The following is a 21,227-nucleotide window of genomic DNA, read 5'->3' on the forward strand; positions in this document are numbered from 1 at the left end:
GAAATCATAGCATGGCCTGGAGCAGTGAGTAAGTTGGTGTGTGGGGGATGGGTGGCCAGGCAGCAATGCCAAGCAGGGTTGTTACATAGAACATTCCCCCAAACACCAATAACATCATTCATAACATGCCAAAACATGTAGTGTATTTTGGTGGGGCAATGATATTCAATACTGAATAAATTCAGATGTTTTTAAAATGGTTTCAATTTTTCATTACTTAAATATCATTGACATTTATAGATCTGTGATTTTCATAACTGAGGTCATATTGAGGGTTGAGGAGTGTATATAATACTGATAGTGTCCCTCGCAAATGACTTTCAGATGAATTTCCAGTAGGTCTTTTTTTATCAGCAGGTTATCCTCATAGGGAGAGGGGAACATTCCAAGAGAAAATGTAATCAAAACATGTACAAGGGAAGGTATCTCCAAAAGTCATGTGAACAAGGCCTTACACTAATTTAAGCAAGTTGGTCAATAGTAACATTATTTCACCAATCCCAAAGAGTTTAATAGAACTTACTGTGAGTTAAATGACCAAACTCTAGTCATTAAAAGGACTCGATCAGCACAGAACGACTGTTCAAACCAAATACAGGAGCTCGCTGCATGGAAGTGCACCTTCCACCTACTTTTTTTCATCTATTTCCCCCCTACTTTGGCTCTGTAAGGCCAGAGCTGTTACTCAAGGAAAAAGAGGGGTGGAGGAATGACGATATTTGGGAAACAAGCAGGTGGGAAGCGGCAGAGTGCCTGTACTTGGTTTCCACAATCATTGTGTGCTGGCAGAGTTCCTTAGAATAATGTATAATGACAGCTAGCGCCTCATTGACAGCAGTCTTGCATATTGTCTGATTCCTATGGTATGGCGGGAAGAGGCTTACCACTTGTAGTATAAGGGCTCATACTCACTTGCGAGAGACTCGCACGATTCTCTCGCATGAACACCCGGCACTGGGACCGGCGCGTGCAGCTGCATAGAAATACATGTAGCCGCACACTCCGGTCTCGAGTGCCGGCGGCAGTGCCAGGTTTTGATGTACGAGAATCATGCGAGTCTCTCGCAAGGGAATATTAGCCCTAACCTTTGACTTCAGGTGGAAAGACACCGCTGATTGTCTTACGCTTCATTTTAAAACTTCAGGGAGGTTGAACTGTAGTTTGTTTTTCCCACTGCTGAAATTAATTGGAAGCATGGAACTGCAAATGTGTAAAGGTTACAGGTTTCCAGTACAAAGATTTATTTTCCCACAAGACAGTCAACTGTTAAAGAGATAGCTGTGACAAACATGGGAAAAATAACCTTTTTTTTTCCCAACTCCACACGCTATGAATTCCATTTCTTTATACTGCACAGTTAGCATTGTCATTCTATAGTTAGGACTGATGTTATTAACTAAAATACTTACAGTAAAGTTGTTTTCTGTAGCTCAAAAGAGTGGAGATTGTAGATGAGCTATACGATTAGAGCTCGTTCACACTGGCGAGTAGCATCCGATGCGATACGCTAATGACACTCGGCACAACCTCCGCTGCGAGAGTCAGCAGACTGTCTTGCTACTGTGATCCGATTGTCTCTCAAGAGAGAATTGCATTGCAGATGCGGAGGAGACATAGAAAGTAATTTCTCCATCTCCTCCATTGATGGCGTTCACAGGACTCAGACTGCACTTGGATGACATCCGAGTGCAGTCTGATGTTTCACATGCACCATAGACTTCCATGGGTGGATGCGTGTGATCTGATTCTCATGCCGATTCATCGCAGATCTGCACTGCCTCATAGTATAACAATGGGCTGAGCGCTATCAAATAAAACATTGTGTTACATGCTCCTATGAGTGAACCCTTAGACACATTCCCTTCCCTCTCAGCAACTGAATTCCCCCTCTTTTTGTTTGCATGGCCAAGCATGCGTATTTACAAGGAAATCATGACACGTTAACCCATTGATAATCCAAAACACAGGAAGCATATAATGCCCATCTTTGACTTCATTGTATGTTAAGATATGTATACACACACTATGGCAAAAATAAATTATGTGGTCTCCCCAATATCACTTCTATGAGTGCTTGAGCCCAAGGTTAGTAAAACGGATGTCACACGGTGCTAACACTTTCACATTTTAGTCTCTGCACAGTTTACCATACCCAAGCTGTCCAGTATGGTGATCTATATATGGGTCAAAGGAACCATGAAAGATCCAGATATTGCGGTCACAATTGTACCGTAGAAACGTGGCTCCTGCAAACATTAACTCACCTTTGTGCCAATCAAATTTTTTTTTTCACACAAATGAACAAATGGTTTTCACAAATTCTCATCCACTTTACTGGTACAGTAACATATGACAGATTTTCAGAACAGAAAACCCACAACGTGTCCGTCCATTGTGAACATACCCTTAATTCCTCTGATGTGTTACTATCACATCTGTTTTAATAATTGAAGTTCTCATGTACATATATGAAATAAATGGATTCTTTTAGGGACAGGTATTTAAACAACAAAACAATCCACTTTTGTTCAGCCTGAAACAACTGATAGAGAAGAGCCACTGAACTCAGTGATTGGCTGCAGCGATGACGTAAACTGTAGTCGTGGCATAAATGCTGCAGCCAAAACACAGAGATGTAAACAACGGCGGAGAGGCAGTGCTGGACTTGGAGTTCAGTACCTTCTGTATTATTTTATATCTATACGAGTATTTGAGGTCATTATGTATTGAAGATGAAAAACCCCTTGTAAACCTGAAGTATAATAAAAATAATGCTTTAATTTACAGATGGCACGTTAGTAGTACTACACACTTCAAGTGGAGGGCTGACCACAAAGAATCAACCAGTCTTAATAATGGGGAGGTGTTGGAATAGTCTTGTACACAGTGAAGTAGTGTCTGTGATGTTATGTTAATAAAGTTAGGCGTTTACAAATACTTTAAAAGTTTTTTTTCTTATTAGAAAGGTTGCTGTATTAGTCAAACTTTTATGTATATAAAAAAAAAAACAACAATTTCCTGCTACTTTTTGTCACAAAATAGCAAACAATAAAAAAAATATATATTTTTTTAATTAAATACAAACAAAATATACACGGTAGGAAAGTTGCTACCACTTATTGGAGCCTTGATTGAGGAGTTAATATGGAAGCACAATACTGAGCAGTAACATCTATGTATCCGGATCAGAAGGCTAATTTCTTCATCATAAGGTAAATGCGGGAATCGACCTCAAACCCATGCAGGTTATTAGCGTCCCCCTGTAGCCTCATTAGCAAACCACCATATGATACATATGCCGACCTAGAAAAGAGAAAAAAAAAAAAGACAAAACAACATTTACCAGATTTATTTATGCAACATTTTAAATATGAAGCAATGGAAAGTTCATAGGATTCCTTACAAACGAGTGGCAGCTTCGGTGGATGTTTCATCTCCTTCTATCCGATATACTTTTCCATACATAACGTATTCAAACTGGTCAGCTCTATAAAGACGACAAAATAGATCAGCAGACCGACATGGAATAAAGGATCCCGAAGGTTACCCATCTTCACTGCAGCTTTAAAATATAGGCACCTGGAAGGACGGTCATCATTAGGATTGTACTCGCCATCATCAAGTGTCCCATCTTCATATAGGGTGTTGGCAATAACCAAACGGAATTTATCACCTAAAGAAAAGATGTGCCATGTATGAATATAAAAGTATATGCTAATATACCACTTGTAATCATAACTGATAGCATAAATTCTCTTTTATAAAACCCTCCTTGAATATTAGAGAATAAAAGCACATCTAACATACTCCTGTATGTAGGGGAGGCACTAAAGAGGGATGGGGAACAGTTTTTCTTCCAGAGGCCATGTGGTTGTTTATTACATAATTTGGGGGCAGTACAAGATTATTAACTTGAAATTTATCCTGATATACGGTATTTGGTCAAATATTTAACCAACTCACCACTAAAGCGACTTCTGTTTGGTGCAGCTGTGATGTTAGGTGGGATTGATGATAGTATTCATAACTGATTTTCCAGGCTCTCATTGGTCTGGATCACAGGCGATTCCTTGGCAATGAATTTTGAAAAGTTCATACACAGCACCGGAGGGGCTAGGCCGCGCACCCCCCCCCCCCCCAGTGAGGATCCGAGAATGAAAGGTAGTGTGGTGTTGGGCAATAAATTAAAGGGCATATAAATTAGTTTGGTGAGCAATCAATTGAAGGACATCAGGGGTAATGAAAATTTGGAAAAAAAATCAAAGGGGGGCAAAATTGGCTACATCAAGTTTTATACCAGGGGCCGTTAAATAAGGTGGAATTTGTGGGGAAAAGGAACTGTTGTGATTCCACAGTGGTGGGGGACTGCGGTACTTGGTCCTGCCTCTGAAGCTTAAGCAGTGATGATAGACTCCGCGCTACAATCAGGCTGTGGGATCCCATGGAGGAAGAGTCCTGGTCACGGTCTGAAAATTGCTCTATTTTCAGAGGTAGATTCAGTTTCACTACCAGAGCAAAGCAGGCTGTATGCTTGCTCAAAGCTGAATGTTCTGATAACAAAAACTAAATCTAATCTGACACTACTAGACCTAAATCTTATAATATATATATTTTGGTTTTTTTCTCCTCAGGAACGCACTGCTCCCCATCCTCCTGACAGTTCAGGACAGCCCATACTATGCACTGCGGATGCTACTATGAAGCAAATTTCCCTCTGAAGAGGTATCAGTAATGCATTGGAACTGAAGTTAACCACGATCTGGCGCAAACATTGCATTCCAGAGGTCTCAGCCTGCCTCAGTGCAGAGCCTACAAGATCAATTCCATAGTAAAAACAAAGAAAAAAAAAAAAAAAAAAAAGATTTGGGAAGAATGGAGATAACTTTGCAATGTGCTAATTAAAATCTGTTTAGTTGCTTTACTTTGAAGTATTAAAAGAAAAAAAGAACATATCCTCACCTTCCAGACCCCTGTCAATCTCCTGCCTTCTTCTTCCAGTGAGGACGTCATATGACCGCTGCAGCCAATTACCAGGCACTGAATGGCTGCAGCAGACACACGACATCATCTGCCAGAAAAAGTAAGCCAAGAAACTGGCAGAGACATAGGCAGAAGAATGGCAGGAATTCTGTATGTGAGTAATCATTCTTTATCGGTAGAATATCCCATGTGCTTACCGTAATTTGATTATTGGGGAATCATATTGATAAGTCAGTTTTACCATATAGTGAACATGATAAATTTAAAAAAAAATAAAGTTTAGGAATTGCGCTTTTTCTGCAATTTCCCTGCACTTGGATTTTTTTTTCCCGTTTTACTATATGGTAAAATCAATACTGTTATTCAAAAGTACAACTTGTCCCGCAAAAACAAGTCCTCACACAACTATATGGAGAGAAAAATAAAAAAAAAGTAATGGCTCTTTGAAATAAGGGGTGGAAAAAAATAAACGAAAAAATGAAGGGGTTAAAATAACACAAGGCAAATCCAAACTTACCCAAATCCACAGGATAAATCTGTATATTTACATCAAGAATTAGATCCATCTTAAAGGACTCGCTTTCACAATGTAGCCTTGAAACTGAAAAAAAAAGTTATACAAATTTTAATCATTTGATTGCAATAGAAGTATTAAATGTCACACCTTTATATAATTACCGAACCTAAAATATAATACCTGATATTAAGGGGTAAAAATTCCATAATTTAGCTTTTGAATCACAGGATTAAAGCTCCAGAAGCAATAATCAAGGTGCTGCAATTTTTAACCCACAGCTTCGGTGTCTGTGTGACGGGAGGATGAGGCTGCAAGTGACGTCCCGAAGGAAGATCACAGTATTTTACAGTCATGTTTACCCTGTACATCTTCCAGTGACTCTGGGGGAAGTCAATGGGAAGCCAATGCACAGCTTTTAGTTTAGTCTTTTTTTTTTCTTCCTATACCTAAACAAACATATACCATTTGTCGACTTTGTGACTCAAACGTTTACCCACTTTTCAGACATTTTTGGTCTTTTTAGTTTTAGTGAATATATGTGCATGCAATCAAAGACATAGATAACATGCAATAACTCTGCATATTTTGAACTTTTTTTGGAGATGCGTCTCGTAATTGAATTAGACCTTGAACCACATTGTGGTAATTGTGTACGCATTTCTTTAAAATATTTCACTTTCATGCAACATTACGATAGCATGTTTTCAGGTGTCTTATTTCTGAAAATATATGGATTCAAGGGTTTTACATGATTTATTTTAATAGAAGAATAGTTCACCTACTTCTCCATCCTTCCAGCAACGCAAAATACCCCATTATAAATGTGCGGTCGTCTGAGTCTGCTGTGCAAAGGAGCCAACATTGTGGACCCAGTTCATCAAGACCAGCTATTTTCTCGCCAGTCTGGATGAGGGGACGTGCAGGAGTTGGATGCTCCTAATTCATGAAGAGGTACATGCCTCTCCATGAAACTGAAGCATTTGACAAGTGGCGTGCGACTCCATGTGCCACCACAGAAATCTCACTCCAGTCTTCAACTGGAGTAAGATTTCTGGCGGGGGGGGGGGGAAAAATCACCACAGCTTATCATGAATATTTGGGCATAGGAGCTTTTTATACCCACTTTTTGGGCATAAAAGCTCTAAAGAATGAGGGCCGATGTGCTTTCCAATTGCATTAGAAACCACACAATCCAGTCAGCAAATGATCTACTGAAAAAAAAACAAAACAAAACTTAGATCCGATATGTATGCAATTCTACATAGCTTACTAATACTACATGTCATTGGCAAAGCTCCACCAATGCCTCAGGCTGACAAGCTCTGTCTTGGCTGTTCTAATTCTGAATTTGTGTTATACACAGGAAGGGGTTTCCTGTTTCAGTACATAGACAATGCTGACTGCTCGTATCTATATGTAAACCATTCCTCTCTGTGTGTATGCATAGGCCATGGCAGAGAAGCGCTACACTTAGCTATCAAAATGAGTAGTTAGCCAGCCCCTTCACAGCCAACACAATGCATACTCACCTGTATCAAGCACAGAACTAAAAGAGCAGCTACTACAGCCTGAGACCATGGTAGAAATTGGGGAATCAGTGGAACTTTGCTAACTAAAATAGATTTGAAAATTATACAAAGTTGCATCAAAAGAGTAGACATATCTTCAAATGGAATCGGTCACTAGGATCAACCCTCCAGCATGATCATAGGAAGATGAATAAAATTATACCTTGATATCTGTGATCTCATGACTTATTCAAGAGAAATCCACATTTTTCTTAAAGTGCACCTGTCAGCAGTTTTGGCCGATATAAGTTATGGCCATCACCTTTCAGGGCTTACATACAGTATTCTATCATGCTGTATATAAGCCCCCAACCCAACATGGAAGAACTGAAAAACAAGTTTTATTATACTCACCATAGGGGCGGTCCGGTTCCAATGGGTGTCGCTGGTCTTGATCCGGCGCCTCCCTTCGTCTTCTGATCGTCGCCCTCCTGCTTGCTTCTTATGGATGATTCGACCCTGCATCATCCACACAGGCTCCCCGGCATCACACTCCTGTGCAGGCGTACTTTGCTCTGCCCTGTTGAGGGCAGAGCAAAGTACTGCAGTGTGCAGGTACCGTAAAAGGTCAAAGCGCTCCGGAACATGCCCATTTCAGCACTTTGCTCTGCCTTCAACAGGGCAGAGCAAAGTACACCTGCACAGGAGTGTGATGCCAGGGAGCCTGTGTGGATGATGCAGGGTCGCGTCACCCACAAGAAGCAAGCAGGAGTACAGAGATCACAACAAAATAGGAGGTGCCAGACCAAAACCAGCGACACCCATCGAACCAGACTGCTCCACAGATGAGTACAATAAAACTTATTTTTCAGTTCTTTCAGGTCGGGATGGGGGCTTATATACAGCATAATGCTGTTTATAAGCCAGCCCTGAAAGGTGATGGCCGCATCTTATATCAGCGAAACCTGCTGACAGGTTCCCTTTAATATATAAATAAGCTAAGATATATGGGCCGGACACAGGTCTTAATGAGATTCTGCCTCCAGAGCTTATTTGAATAAAAGGGGATGGTACAGATGTGAGACATGTAATGACCGACATTCTGCTCTCCTGATCTCACTGCAGAGCTGTGTGTGATTATAACTAATAATATAGCGGAGCTGAACATTGTCCCATTACAAACACATTTGCAGCTGCAGTTGTCCTTTCATAGTGTTTCCGCTTCCATCTCACAAGCTGCTACTATGGGAGGAAGGCAGTACTGCAGAGCTGAAAGTACTGTGAGAAGTTGCTGCTGCATATGTGTTTCTAATGAGACAAAGTTTGCCGTATTGTGTTAGTTATCATTAGGCAGCAGAGCTGACAGAATTATGAAGATGTGTTTGTTAACGAAACAAAGCTAAGCTCTGCTGTACCATGTTAGTTATTATCATACACAGCTCTGTATTGAGAAACTGGTAATGCCCCCCTTTTATTTAAAATAAGCATTGGTGGCAGAGTCTCCTGGAGATCCAGGGCTGTGGAGTCGGAGTAGTGGAGTCGGAGTCGGTAGAAATGTACCGACTCCAGCTTTAAAAAAAAAAATGTATTAATATTTCATAATTGAACTTTCATATGAATTTTATAAATGTTACTCAAATATATATGTTCTATCAAACTATGAACAACAGTGATAAGCAGTTCTGCTGGAGATAGAGACATTTCTTACTTCTTGTGTGTCACTGTTCTCCACTGCCCTTATCTAATCTTATACATGGTTAACCTCATGCTGCCCCAACCCCCCTACTTACAATGTATGAAACTGAAAATGTGTTGCAAATTCTTAGTAGTAAAGCTCCTCCTCTAGACTAGATCATACTAGGTGTGCGTCTTCCAAGCATCTCACAGCTGCCTGCTACTCAGAAGAGGAAGACTGTAAGAAGTATTATCCTTTCAACAAACTTTGCATCAGTTAACTGTGAGTACATGAGGAATAATAACAGTATTACTGACCACTATATCAGTTGTACGACCTGGCAATAATTTTGTACAATTGTTTTTAGGAAAAACAATTGTCATTTGGATTGTGAATGCAGAATTAAAAACCTGAGAATGTCAAAGAAGCATCACATTAAATCAGCTGTATTTGAACATTTCACCATCACTCAAGATAGAAAACATTATGTCTGTCAGTGTATGACAAATGATCCAGACGAAAACAAATGCTGTGAAGCCAAGATGAGTGCATATTCAGGCAAAGATAAAAATGCTCCTACCAGAGCTTCTAATCTAAAGAGAAATTTACAGCGCTTTCATCCAGAAGTACTGAAATCAGTGGATGAGAAAGACTGCATCCAAACCAATGAACCAGTGCCCAGCTCTTCCAGCCAAACAAAGGAGCAGAGAACTTTGCAGCCATCAGTTGCAAGATATTTTGTCAGTGACAAAGTTACTGTGACAATGACAGTAGATACATTTAAAAAACAGATCATAGAGCTTGTTGTAAAGGATAGTGTGCCTATTTCATTATTTTCACGACCAGCTTTTATGTGTCTGAATGGGGAAATGGCCCGCAAGCTTGGTGTTTCTCTGGAGAGAGAGAGTATTAGAAAATTAGTAATCGAAGAAGCTTTTAAACAAAAGGAAGAACTTAAAAAAACTCTCAAGGGACGCTTTCTGTTTCTTAAAATGAATGCCTGCACACGTCACAGAGTGAACTATTTTGCCATCAATGTCCGATTTGTTTGTGACAGAAATGAAATAGTTACCAAGACATTGGCAGTAAAAGACACCAAAGCTCATCACACCAGTGAGTTTCTCCAGGTCTTGGTGGAAAAGGTTCTGCAAGACTATGAACTTAAAAAAAAGAGCAAGTTCTGTCGTAACTGACAATGCTTCAAATATGATAAGTACTATTAAGCTAATGAATGAGAGTAATGATGGTGACCAGCAGCTAGAAGAACATTCTGGGTCCACAGACACAGAAATGTTTGAAATAGAGGAACACAGTATTGTAACTGAGGAGCAAACTGAAGTTGCTTCAGATGAACAGCAACATGATAGTTTAGATGATCTTGTTGAAACTGTGTCAATATGTTCTTTCATTCATCACATGCGCTGTGTTGTGCATACGCTACAGCTGGCTATAAGAGACAGTCTGCAAGAAGGACATGCTGCTGCACTGATTGGCAAGGTGAGAAAATTGGCTACTGTTGCCAGAACCCCTAAAGTTGACTCAATTTTGAAGAGACGTGCTGGAAAAAGGGCAATTATTGATCAAGCCACACGATGGGGCAGTACTTACTTAATGATTCAGCGCTTGGTTGAACTGAAAACCTTTCTTGTAGACATGGCTAACCCTCAACTGACGCTAAATTAAAGTCAGTGGAATCAGGTGACTGAGCTGGAAAAATTGCTAGAGCAACCATTTACAGTGACTAAAAAATTACAAGCAGAGGACTTAACTCCAGGTATTTTCTTAAAGGAGTGGAAGAACCTGATGTTTCACCTGTCCCAAAGAGGAGGGTTAATTGCAAGTGGCATTGCTACATCAATGAAACGGAGAGAGGAGCTACTATTACAAAATAACATTCTTTTGGCAGCGGTTTATGTAGACCCAATGCATCGGATTCTTCTAGATGATCAACAGCTAAGTAAAGGAAAAGAAGCTCTGTTTGAAATAGCAGTAAGGATGAAAGGGTTGCAGAACAGTCAGGAGGAACAAGAAGAATTTGGTCGTCCTGCCACATCTTCACCCTCATCATAAACTGATGAAGAATTTAATTTTGAAAAATATTTGGATCACAAGGACCGTGCAAAGCGTTCCCGCATAGAAGAGTCATCCCCATCAAGGAACACAGCCAGTACATTTCAGCAGAATTTTTCATGTGCACTAAAAGAAATTGAGAAATTTGACCGTTCATCAAAAATAACAGTGCAACAAGCGATTCCTCTGTATCCTGACATTGTCAGAGATGTTGCCCGAGTGGTTACTGCTTTGCCACCAACACAAGTTAGTGTAGAGAGGTTGTTCTCTGCTCTCAAAATAATTAGATCAGATTTGAGGGCATCCATGAAGGAGGATCTGACAGAGGCAATACTTTTTCTGAGGACAAATTTATAGATTTCTTCTTATTAACTGCATAAAAGTGTTTATTGCATATTTACTTACAGTTTAGAAAAGTTTATAAAAGTTATTTGCTATATTCTAATTGTATTCTAATAAATGTAGTTTTTGCTCTAAGTGGTCTGATTACTTATATGATGGTGAGAAACTGAATAAGCATGATGTTTAATATTTTACAACAGTAAATTTGTTGTTATGAATTGGCCATTTATGAAGGAGTCGGAGCCTGATAAAATCCAGGAGTCGGAGTCGCAACTGTGGCTTACCGACTCCACAGCCCTGTGGAGATCTATGTACTGCCCATAGATCTTAACAGCCCATATACATATCAAGAAAACCATGGATATCTCTGGAATAAAACATTAGAACACAGATGTTAAGGTATCATTTTATTGAACTTTCTACGACCTGCATATGCCCATGTAGACGGCTTAGGAAGGTTGCTTCAACTAACAGATTCCTTTTAAAGCAGATTACACCATATTGAATAACAAAGGATAATATTTACCTCGATCAAACTTTCGTCCTTCAGGATCAATATCCTTCACATCAAAGATATCTTCAAACAAAATTCCCGCCATATTTTATAGTATTCTAAAAGTAAAGATAAGACAGATCAGTCTAGGACTATCTTTTCCCATGGAGAATAAGAATATAGCAAAGAGGACTAAATTATATGTTACAAAAGAGAAATTTTAACCCACTGTTTAGAAGGGTTTCTTAACAATACACTGATCACAAAATGTTCCCCTGTTGGTTTTCCAATGGATCATTACAACCCCTCCCAGCAAAAAAAAAAAAAAAAATAGAGTTACAAAAAGCTACGTGGGAATCTAGCCTGAGCAAGCACTCTCACATATGGGAAGTTTTGTTATATTATCCCCACCTTTACTAATTAGAAAAGATGAGAGGATGATGACGACCTACTAAGGGAGTTTGCGACTTCATTGTTTATCACCATCTGAATAGTGTTTTCTTACTCTCTGTAGCTCTGCAGTAAAGGTGCTGTCACACTTAGCAATGTACCAGCGATCCCGACCAGCAATATGACGCGGTCAGGATCGCTGGTACATCGCTAAGTGGTCGCTAGTGAGCTGCCACACAGGCAGATCTCACCAGCGACATAGCAGGGGTCGGGGGTTGCTACTTACCTGTCACACTAGGCGATCCTGCATCCTCCCGCCCGGCTCAGCTCCACACGTCGCTCGTCTTCACAGCAGGAAGCGCCACAGGAAGCTGACGACGAGAAACAGTCCTGAACGTTCTCGCGCGATCAGCGATGACCAGCGGGGGAGCAGGTCGTAGGTAAGTATCAGACATAGCGATATCGCTAGCAATATCGCTATAACGTCACTAGTTATAGCGATATTGCTAGCGATATCTCTTAGGCTGGTTTCACATTTGCGTTAAAACAACGCTGCGCCCTGCGTCGTTAAGCCCCGCCCCGAGCCGGCTCCCTGCCCGCCCCATCCGGGATCACCGCCTACTTTCGCATTTGCACGCATGCGATCGGCGCACCCTATCTTTAGCATAGGGTGCGCAGATCATGCGCTGCCAGTGTGAAAGTAGCGTGCTGCGCACTTTTGACGGTGCGCCGTGCGTGCCAAAATGCAGGCATGCGTGCAAATGCGAAAGTAGGCGGTAATCCCGGATGGGGCGGGCAGGGAGCCGGCTCGGGGTGGGGCTTAACGACGCAGGGCGCAGCGTTGTTTTAACGCAAATGTGAAACCAGCCTTAGTGTGACAGGCCCTTTACACTATAGCATGCAAACATTAAATAAATGAAATTGCATTACTGCTCTAGAAATTAGAAAAAAAAAATGAATCTACTTGGCGCATAAATTGGCCAATTCATGTGTACCCAGCAGCCATGGCTAGGCTCTCTCCTGCCAGATGGCAGGCACACAGCTCTCCTATCTGCAAGACACTCACGTACCGCTCCGTGCCTCAGCAATCAGTTTCATGCACACGTGTATGTGCACACATTGCAGATTTGGTGCGCATTTTCCACGCGGAATCGCTGCAGATCCGCAAGTGATTTACAGTACAATGTAAATTAATGGTGAAAAAAATTGCTGTGCACATGCTGCGGAAAATACCGCACGGAATCCGCAGCGGTTTATTTTAAGCAGCATGTCAATTCTTTTTGCAGATCCGCATGCGTTCTTACACCCATTCCATTATAGAAATCCGCAGAGTTAAAAACAAAATCCGCAAAAGAAACGCACAGATTTTGACCTGCAGATTCTGTCAAGAGATGCAGATTCCGTGCAGAAAATTGTGAAGGTAAATCTGCAACGTGTGCACATACCCTTAGTGGTCACAGATCGGTGTAGGACAGTTATTACGACCTAAAGTGCTGAGTAGCAACTTTACAAGTGTCTGCTTTTAGAAAGTGCATAGATTACAGCAGAAGTGGGCAATTCATCTTTCCAAGGAGGCAATGTTGCAAACTGGGACTGTTTTGGAGGGTCAAACCAATCACCTGAGCTTAATTATGCTCAATAATTTTTTACGCTTTACAACAAGCAGAAAGTTCTATGGTTCGGATTAACTGCTATTGCTAATACATGTTACAATAAGCCCCATCATGTATTAGCAGAACCAGCCAATCAGCAAATGTTACCCATGCAAGTCACCGTAGCAGCCGTTAAAGCAGTGGTGGCGACACATCGCTGGAGCTGTTAAAGAACTGCTCACATAGTTATTTTCACGTGTACACATGAAAATGACTAATATTGGTCACATATGCATGAGGCCCAAATGTCTTTTCACCTGGCGGTAACAAGATATTTTAGTCATTCAATGAAACATCAGTTTACATACTTCCTTTGCATGGATCTGCCACCAGGTCCTTTGCTAGATTTTGTTCACAGACAGGGCGTTAAAGCACTTTTTGCTCAGGTAGCAGAGTAGGAACTTTACTGCGTGTAAGTTATAGATCGGTGGGGATCTGACCGCTGGGCTCTTTCATCCCTGCCTGATCGCTGCTCCACTGATTTCCTATTGGTCTGCTAAGTCAGTAATGGTGGAGGTGGTGTACTGCCGCTCCACAGAGCCCTCTTCTGCCACTACACTGGAGAGTGACTGCCTATCTCCACGAGAGCTACAGGAAAACCTTACACAACACATGGCCTTACTAAAAGCCGCACACCCCGCACTGAGCGCAGGACACACACGGCCGAGCGCAGCTCATACGAGCGGCTTCCTGCACATCTACCCGAGCCGCAGAGACGGCCCTGCAGGTGGCCGGGAGGACAGCCGGGTGTAAAAACACGCGTCTTACTAGGTACAGCGCACTCTTCTCCGCCGCATCCACGCTGCTTCACATTCACTTCCGGATCCGGCCCATGACGTCACTTCCTTTCTGCCCGGCGCCCGTTCCCAGAATCCCTAACGTTTGTCAGATTTGAGCGTCATGTGCTTCACATAATGGCTGCGTTTAGTGTGGGCCGGTGTGCAGTCCTGTATCCGCCCATGGCCACCAGATTCCTACATGTAGTAGCCCAGACCTGAGTAGACTATACAATTCTTTGTTTGTGGTTAAGCACGAGTTTCTTTCTCGTGGAGAAATGAGGAAACAAAAAAGCCTCCACTAGAGCTAAAAAAACGCCAAAGCGTTGGGGTATGTGCTCAGGGCCGGACTGGGACTAAAATTCAGCCCTGGCATTTGAAGTTACACAGGGCCACTAGTCACATGGTGACTATATAATATCTTTGTACACTTGTAGGTTACAAGAAGTGAGAGGAGATTAACACGACTATATAACATGTAGTCAGAGCTGTGCCCAGTATTTCAGCTCAGTCCTATTTATTGCTTTTAGGTACAGTACTCCTCCCAAATCTCTGTCCCCTTTTGTATGCATGATTACAGAATTCCTGGCAGAACTGCTCTCTATTGGGCAACCAGACCCCCCCTGGTCATAGCCGCCCCTATCATACCTCCCAACTTTTGAGGAAGGGAAAGATGGACAAAGACTGCGGCGCGCTCAGCGCGCCGCTGCAAATTTTAGGCCACGCCCGGCCACACCCATTCTGCAACTAGTCACACCCATGTCCACACCTAATTGCACCCATTTAACACTGCTGATCACACTGACTGGTACTGAGGGCACAGTGGCTGGCATTATGGGCACACTGACTGGCACTAAGGAAGAGAGAAAACAGAAAGAGAGAGAAAAAAGAAAGAAAGGGGAAAGAAAGAAAAGAAAAGAGAGACAGAAAAAGAACAGAGAGAGAAAGAAAGGGGAAAGAAAGAACAGAGAGACAGAAAGAATAGAGAGAGAAAGAAAAGTAAAGAAAGAACAGAGAGAAAGAAAGAGAGGAAAGAAAGAAAGGGGAAAGAAAGAACAGAGAGAGAAAGAAAAAACAGATTAGAGAGAGAAAGAACAGAGAGAAAGAAAATGAGGGAAAGACAGAACAGAGAATGAGAAAGAAAGAAAAAGAGAGAAAGAAATAAAGAAAGATTCTACAAAGATACTATAGCAGCCTGGCTCCCATTGTAGTGCCCACCTGAGCCTCCCGATGCAGGACATATCATGATCCGCTCACATGGCCGGCATCCCCGATTCCAAGGCGATCCTGCTGTCTGCGCTGTCGGAGGACACGGTGATGGTTCTGAAGCATTCCTGGTTCTGTTACAATCTCCTCAAGAAATTATCTCATTTCCGGTCAGCTTCAAGCACATCACTTCAGGTGGAACGTCATGTGTGTGTTTTAAAATGCTCCTCGGGGCTCCGCCGTGTACTCCTGTGTCCGTGGGAAAAGCACGCTTTGTATGCTTCGTACACACTTGGTTCCACTCCGTATATCCAGTATACATATGTCTCCACGCCTCACACACACGGCTCCGCTCCGTATACCCCATACACACGCGGCTCCGCTCCGTACACCAAGTACACACGCGGCTCCGCTCCGTACACCAAGTACACACGCGGCTCCGCTCCGTACACCTCGTACACACGGCTCCGCTTCGAACACCTCGTACACGCGGCTCCGTTCCATACACCTCATACACACACGGCTCCTCTCCTTACACCTCGTACACACGCGGCTCTGCTCCGTACACCTCGTACACACACGGCTCTGCTCCATACACCTCGTACACACGGCTCCACTTCGTACACCTCGTACTCATGCGTCTCCGCTCCGTACACCTCGTACACGCGGCTCCGTTCCGTACACGCGGCTCTGTTTCGTACACCTCGTACACACGCGGCTCCGCTCTGTACACCTTGTACACACACGGCTCCGCTCCGTACACCTCGTACACACGGCTCCGCTCCGTACACCTCGTACACACACGGCTCCTCTCCGTACACCTCGTACACACAAGGCTCCGCTCCGTACACCTCGCACACACACGGCTCCGCTCCTTACACCTCGTACACACACGGCTCCGCTCCGTACACCTCGTACACACACGGCTCCGCACCGTACACCTCGTACACACACGGCTCCGCTCCGTACACCTCGCACACACACGACTCCGCTCCGTACACCTCGTACACACACGGCTCCGCTCCGTACACACGCGGCTCCGCTCCGTACACCTCGTACACACGCGGCTCCACTCAGTACACCTCATACACACGGCTCCGCTCAGTACACGCCATACACATACAGCTCTGCTACATCTACCCTGTAAACCCCTCCTGACCCCACACATACTTATCTCATCCAGCACCATGACAACAGCCAACAGCACCGCAGACACCAAGAGGCAAGGCTGAGCGCACAGGACCTGTGATGAGGTCACAGGAGGGGTGGAGTCAGGGGTCACATGATCAGGGGTCTGGACAAAGGCTCCTGATCATGTGACCCCTGACTCCTCCCCTCCTGTGACCTCATCACAGGTCCTGCGAACAGAGAAGGCAAGCGACACTGTGAGTGGCTGCGGGGGGGGTGTCTCATGCTACGGCGAGGATGGGGTGCGTGGGGGGGCGTGGTAGCTTATCTCCCTGCAGTGCGGGAGGAACTTGGAAACTATCACCGCCGTGCCACAGAGGGCCGGCCGCCGGCGGCAGGAGCAACAGTGGCCGCAGCAGCTGGCAAGCGGCCAGATGATCGGGCGCTGCCACCCGCGGCCCACATGACAGCGGCCCAGCGGGAAAATGCCCGGTTGGTTATATTGCCAATCCGGGCCTGTATGTGCACATGTTGAGTAGTTCCTGAAAATATGCAGTTTTGCTGCGTTTTTTTTTATGCGTGTTAGGCTAAGTTCACACATACCGGAATTCCCGCAGAAGTTACCTCGAGAATTCCGGAATTCCATTCCGCGGGAAAATTGCATTTTTAATTCCCGCAATTTTCCCGTGGAAAAACTAGCGATTTGCAAGCGTAATTAGCTTGCAGAATACTAGCGTTTTCCAAGCGATCTGTAGCATCGCTTGGAGAACTGATTGACAGGTTGGTCACACTCGCCAAACATAATGCTTGACGAGTGTGACCAACTTTTTACTATTGAGGCCGCCTATGCAGCATCAGTAGTACAAAGATCTAATGTTAAAAAAAAATCATCATTCTCACCTTCCGACGTCCCTCGCAGCGTCCCCAGGCCTCCGCGATGCTCCAGCAGGTCCCGTTCCCAGTGATGCATTGCGGCAATGACCTTTGATGATGTCGCGGTCTCGCGAGACCGCTACAGCATCGCAAGATGCGACGTCAGCAAAGGTCATTGCCGCAAAGCATCACTGGGAACGGGACCTGCCACGTGTATCGCTGAAGCCTGGGGACACTGCGCGGGACGTCGGAAGGTGAATATTACCCGATTTTTTTTTATTTTAATTCTATTTTTTACAGGGATATGGTACCCACAGCCTGGAGGACAGTCTCCTCTCCTCCGGACCGTGGGTACCATCCGCAAATGTTCTTACTTTTCGCATGGTCCGCACAGCCACATGCGGAAAGTAAGCAGAACAATGCATTCCTATGTGGGCGGAATCGCCGCGATTCCGCAGATTAATGAGCATGCTGCGGATTTTTCCGCAATGAGATTCCGCTGCGGGAAAATCCGCAGCATTAGCACAGCATTTCAAAATCCCATAGGATTGCATGGGATGCTGTTTTTGCGTTTTCGCAGCAAAATTGAGCGGTAAAAACTCGCAAAAATGCGAAAAAACCTGAACGTGTGAACGCAGCCTTATACTTTTTGGCGCTAAATAAAGATATTTGATAAAAGTACAAAAATAAGTTTTGTGATGTAATTTCCTTGCTCTAACCTTTTTCAAGCTTATTTACCCTGTCCCAGGCTAAAAATCCCAGTCCTCAGGTTCCCTAGAAATGGCACTTCATATTTGAAGCGCCAGGTCTTGCACTTAGCCCAGACTACTCCTGATGTCCTGGTGTAGTCACATCAGAGTAATGAGATTAACCCTTTCGCGCCTGAGCCTGTTTTTGCCTTCGTGACCAGGCCAATTTTTTCAATTCTGACCAGTGTCACTTTATGAGGCCATAACTCTAGAACGCTTCAACGGATCCTGCTGATTCTGACATTGTTTTCTCATGACATATTGTACTTCAGGATAGTGGTAAAATTTCTTAGATATGAACTGCGCTTATATGTTAAAAAAAATCGAAATTTGGCAAAAATTTTGAAAATTTTGCAATTTTCAAACTTTTAATTTTTATGCCCTTAAATCAGAGAGTGATATCGCACAAAATAGTTAATAAATAACATTTCCCACATGTCTACTTTACATCTGCACAATTTTGGAAACATAATTTTTTTTTTTTTGGAAGTTATAAGGGTTAAAAGTTGACCAGCGATTTCTCATTTTTACAACAAAATTTACAACACCATTTTTTTTAGGGACCACCTCACATTTGAAGTGAGTTTGGGGGGTCAATATGACAGAAAATACCCAAAAGTGACACCATTCTAATAACTGCACCTCTCAATGTACTCAAAACCACATTCAAGAAGTTTATTAACCCTTCAGGTGCTTCACATGAATGAATGGAATGTGGAAGGAAAAAATAAACATTTAACTTTTTTTCACAAACATTTTACTTCAGAACCATTTTTTTTATTTTCACAAGTGTAAAAACAGAAAATGAACCACAAAATTTTTTGTGCAATTTCTCCCAAATACGCCGATACCCCGTATGTGGGGCTAAACCACTGTTTGAGCACACGGCAGAGCTCAGAAAGGAAGGAGTGCCGTTTGACTTTTTCAATGCAGAATTGGCTGGAATTGAGATAGGACGCCATGTCGCATTTGGAGAGCCCCTAATGTGCCTAAACAGTGGAAACCCCCACAAGTGACCCCATTTTGGAAACTAGACCCCTTAAAGAACTTATCTAGATGTGTGGTGAGCACTTTGAACCCCCAAGTGCTTCACAGAAGTTTATAACGTAGAGCCATGAAAATAAAAAATCATTTTTGTTCCACAAACATGATCTTTTAGCCCCCAATTTTTTATTTTCACAAGGGTAACAGGAGAAATTGGACCCCAAAAGTTGTTGTCCAATTTGTCCTGAGTACACTGGTACCCCATATGTGGAAGAAAACTACTGTTTGGGCACACGGTGGGGATCGGAAGGGAAGTAGTGACGTTTTGGAATGCAGACTTTGATGGAATGGTCTGCGGGTGTCATGTCGCGTTTGCAGAGCCCCTGATGTGCCTAAACAGTGGAAATCCTCCACAAGTGACCCCTTTTTGGAAACTAGACCCCCCCCAAGGAACTTATCTAGATGTGTGGTGAGCACTTTGAACCACCAAGTGTTTCACTAAAGTTTATAATGTAGAGCCGTGAAAATAAAAAAATCATTTTTTTTCCACAAAAATGATCTTTTAGCTCCCAATTTTTATTTTCACAAGGGTAACAGGAGAAATTGGACCCTAAGAGTTGTTGTCCAATTTGTCCTGAGTACGCTGGTACCCCACATGTGGGGGGGGACCACTGTTTGGGCACACGGTGGGGCTCGGAAGGGAAGTAGTGACGTTTTGGAATGCAGACTTTGATGGAATGGTCTGCGGGTGTCATGTCGCGTTTGCAGAGCCCCTGATGTGCCTAAACAGTGGAAATCCTCCACAAGTGACCCCTTTTTGGAAACTAGACCCCCCCAAGGAACTTATCTAGATGTGTGGTGAGCACTTTGAACCCCCAAGTGTTTCACTAAAGTTTATAATATAGAGCCGTGAAAATAAAAAAATCATTTTTTTTCCACAAAAATGATCTTTTAGCTCCCAATTTTTATTTTCACAAGGGTAACAGGAGAAATTGGACCCTAAGAGTTGTTGTCCAATTTGTCCTGAGTACGCTGGTACCCCACATGTGGGGGGGGACCACTGTTTGGGCACACGGTGGGGCTCGGAAGGGAAGTAGTGACGTTCTGTAATGCAGACTTTGATGGAATGGTCTGCGGGCGTCATATTGCATTTACAGAGCCCCTGATGTACCTAAACAGTGGAAACCCCCAATTCGAATTCCAACCCTAACCCCAATACACCCCTAACCCTAGCCCTAGCCCTAACCCTAGCCCTAACCCTAGCCCTAGCCCTAACCCTAACCCTAACCCTAGCCCTAACCCTAGCCCTGACCCTAGCCCTAACCCTAGCCCTAACCCTAGCCCTAACCCTAGACATAGCCCTAGCCTGCCTACCTGCTTTTTTTTTCTTTACTTTTTTTTTTATTTTTGTGTTTTTTATTTTTTGTATTTTTGACTCATAGTAACGCCACTTCTCCTCTGATCTCACACTGGCAGATGATCAGAGGAGAAGCAGCGTTACTGTGTGACAAGATCGCTGCCCGGCACATAGTAACGCCACTTCTCCTCTGATCTCACACTGACAGATGATCAGAGGAGAAGCAGCGTTACTGTGTGACAAGATCGCTGCCTGACACAGCTGTGCCAGGCAGCAATCAGCTGTGCCAGGCAGCGATCTAGTCACACAGTAACGCTGCTTCACCTCTGCTCATCTGTCAGCATGAGCTCAGAGGAGAAGTCGCGTTATAATGAGGGAGATCGCCGGGAAACAAGCAGCTTTCCCAGCGAGCTCTCTCATTGGCTGCTGTGACGCGACGTCATCAGGACCTGAACCAATCAGGTCTCGATGACGTCGGGGGTCCCAGCATGCATTGTGCACCGGGATCCCCGCGTTATAAGGTATGA

At 43.5% G+C, this 21,227-nt stretch overlaps 1 protein-coding gene across 3 annotated transcripts; it reads right to left on the reverse strand.

Annotated features, from left to right (window-relative positions):
• Positions 1-3,053: 3,053 nt before the first annotated feature.
• Positions 3,054-14,554, reverse strand: POLR2H (RNA polymerase II, I and III subunit H). 3 transcript variants are annotated; one of them, XM_073589220.1, is made up of 7 exons: positions 14,396-14,554; positions 12,262-12,346; positions 11,619-11,704; positions 5,498-5,581; positions 3,580-3,673; positions 3,404-3,487; positions 3,054-3,303 (listed from the first exon to the last, which is right to left on the reverse strand). In XM_073589220.1, the coding sequence occupies exons 3-7, from the start codon at positions 11,689-11,691 to the stop codon at positions 3,186-3,188; spliced, it is 453 nt and encodes a 150-aa protein (XP_073445321.1). In that variant the 5' UTR covers positions 11,692-11,704; positions 12,262-12,346; positions 14,396-14,554; the 3' UTR covers positions 3,054-3,185. The 3 variants fall into 3 exon arrangements, with proteins under 3 accessions (XP_073445321.1, XP_073445320.1, XP_073445322.1); XM_073589219.1 differs by lacking the exon at positions 12,262-12,346 and having other exon boundaries at positions 14,396-14,553; XM_073589221.1 differs by lacking the exons at positions 12,262-12,346; positions 14,396-14,554 and adding an exon at positions 13,936-14,370.
• Positions 14,555-21,227: the final 6,673 nt, after the last annotated feature.

Source organism: Dendrobates tinctorius, unplaced genomic scaffold (assembly GCF_039654945.1).
Source record: "Dendrobates tinctorius isolate UK_male_01 unplaced genomic scaffold, ASM3965494v1 ptg000107l, whole genome shotgun sequence".
Lineage (NCBI taxonomy): Eukaryota > Metazoa > Chordata > Amphibia > Anura > Dendrobatidae > Dendrobates > Dendrobates tinctorius.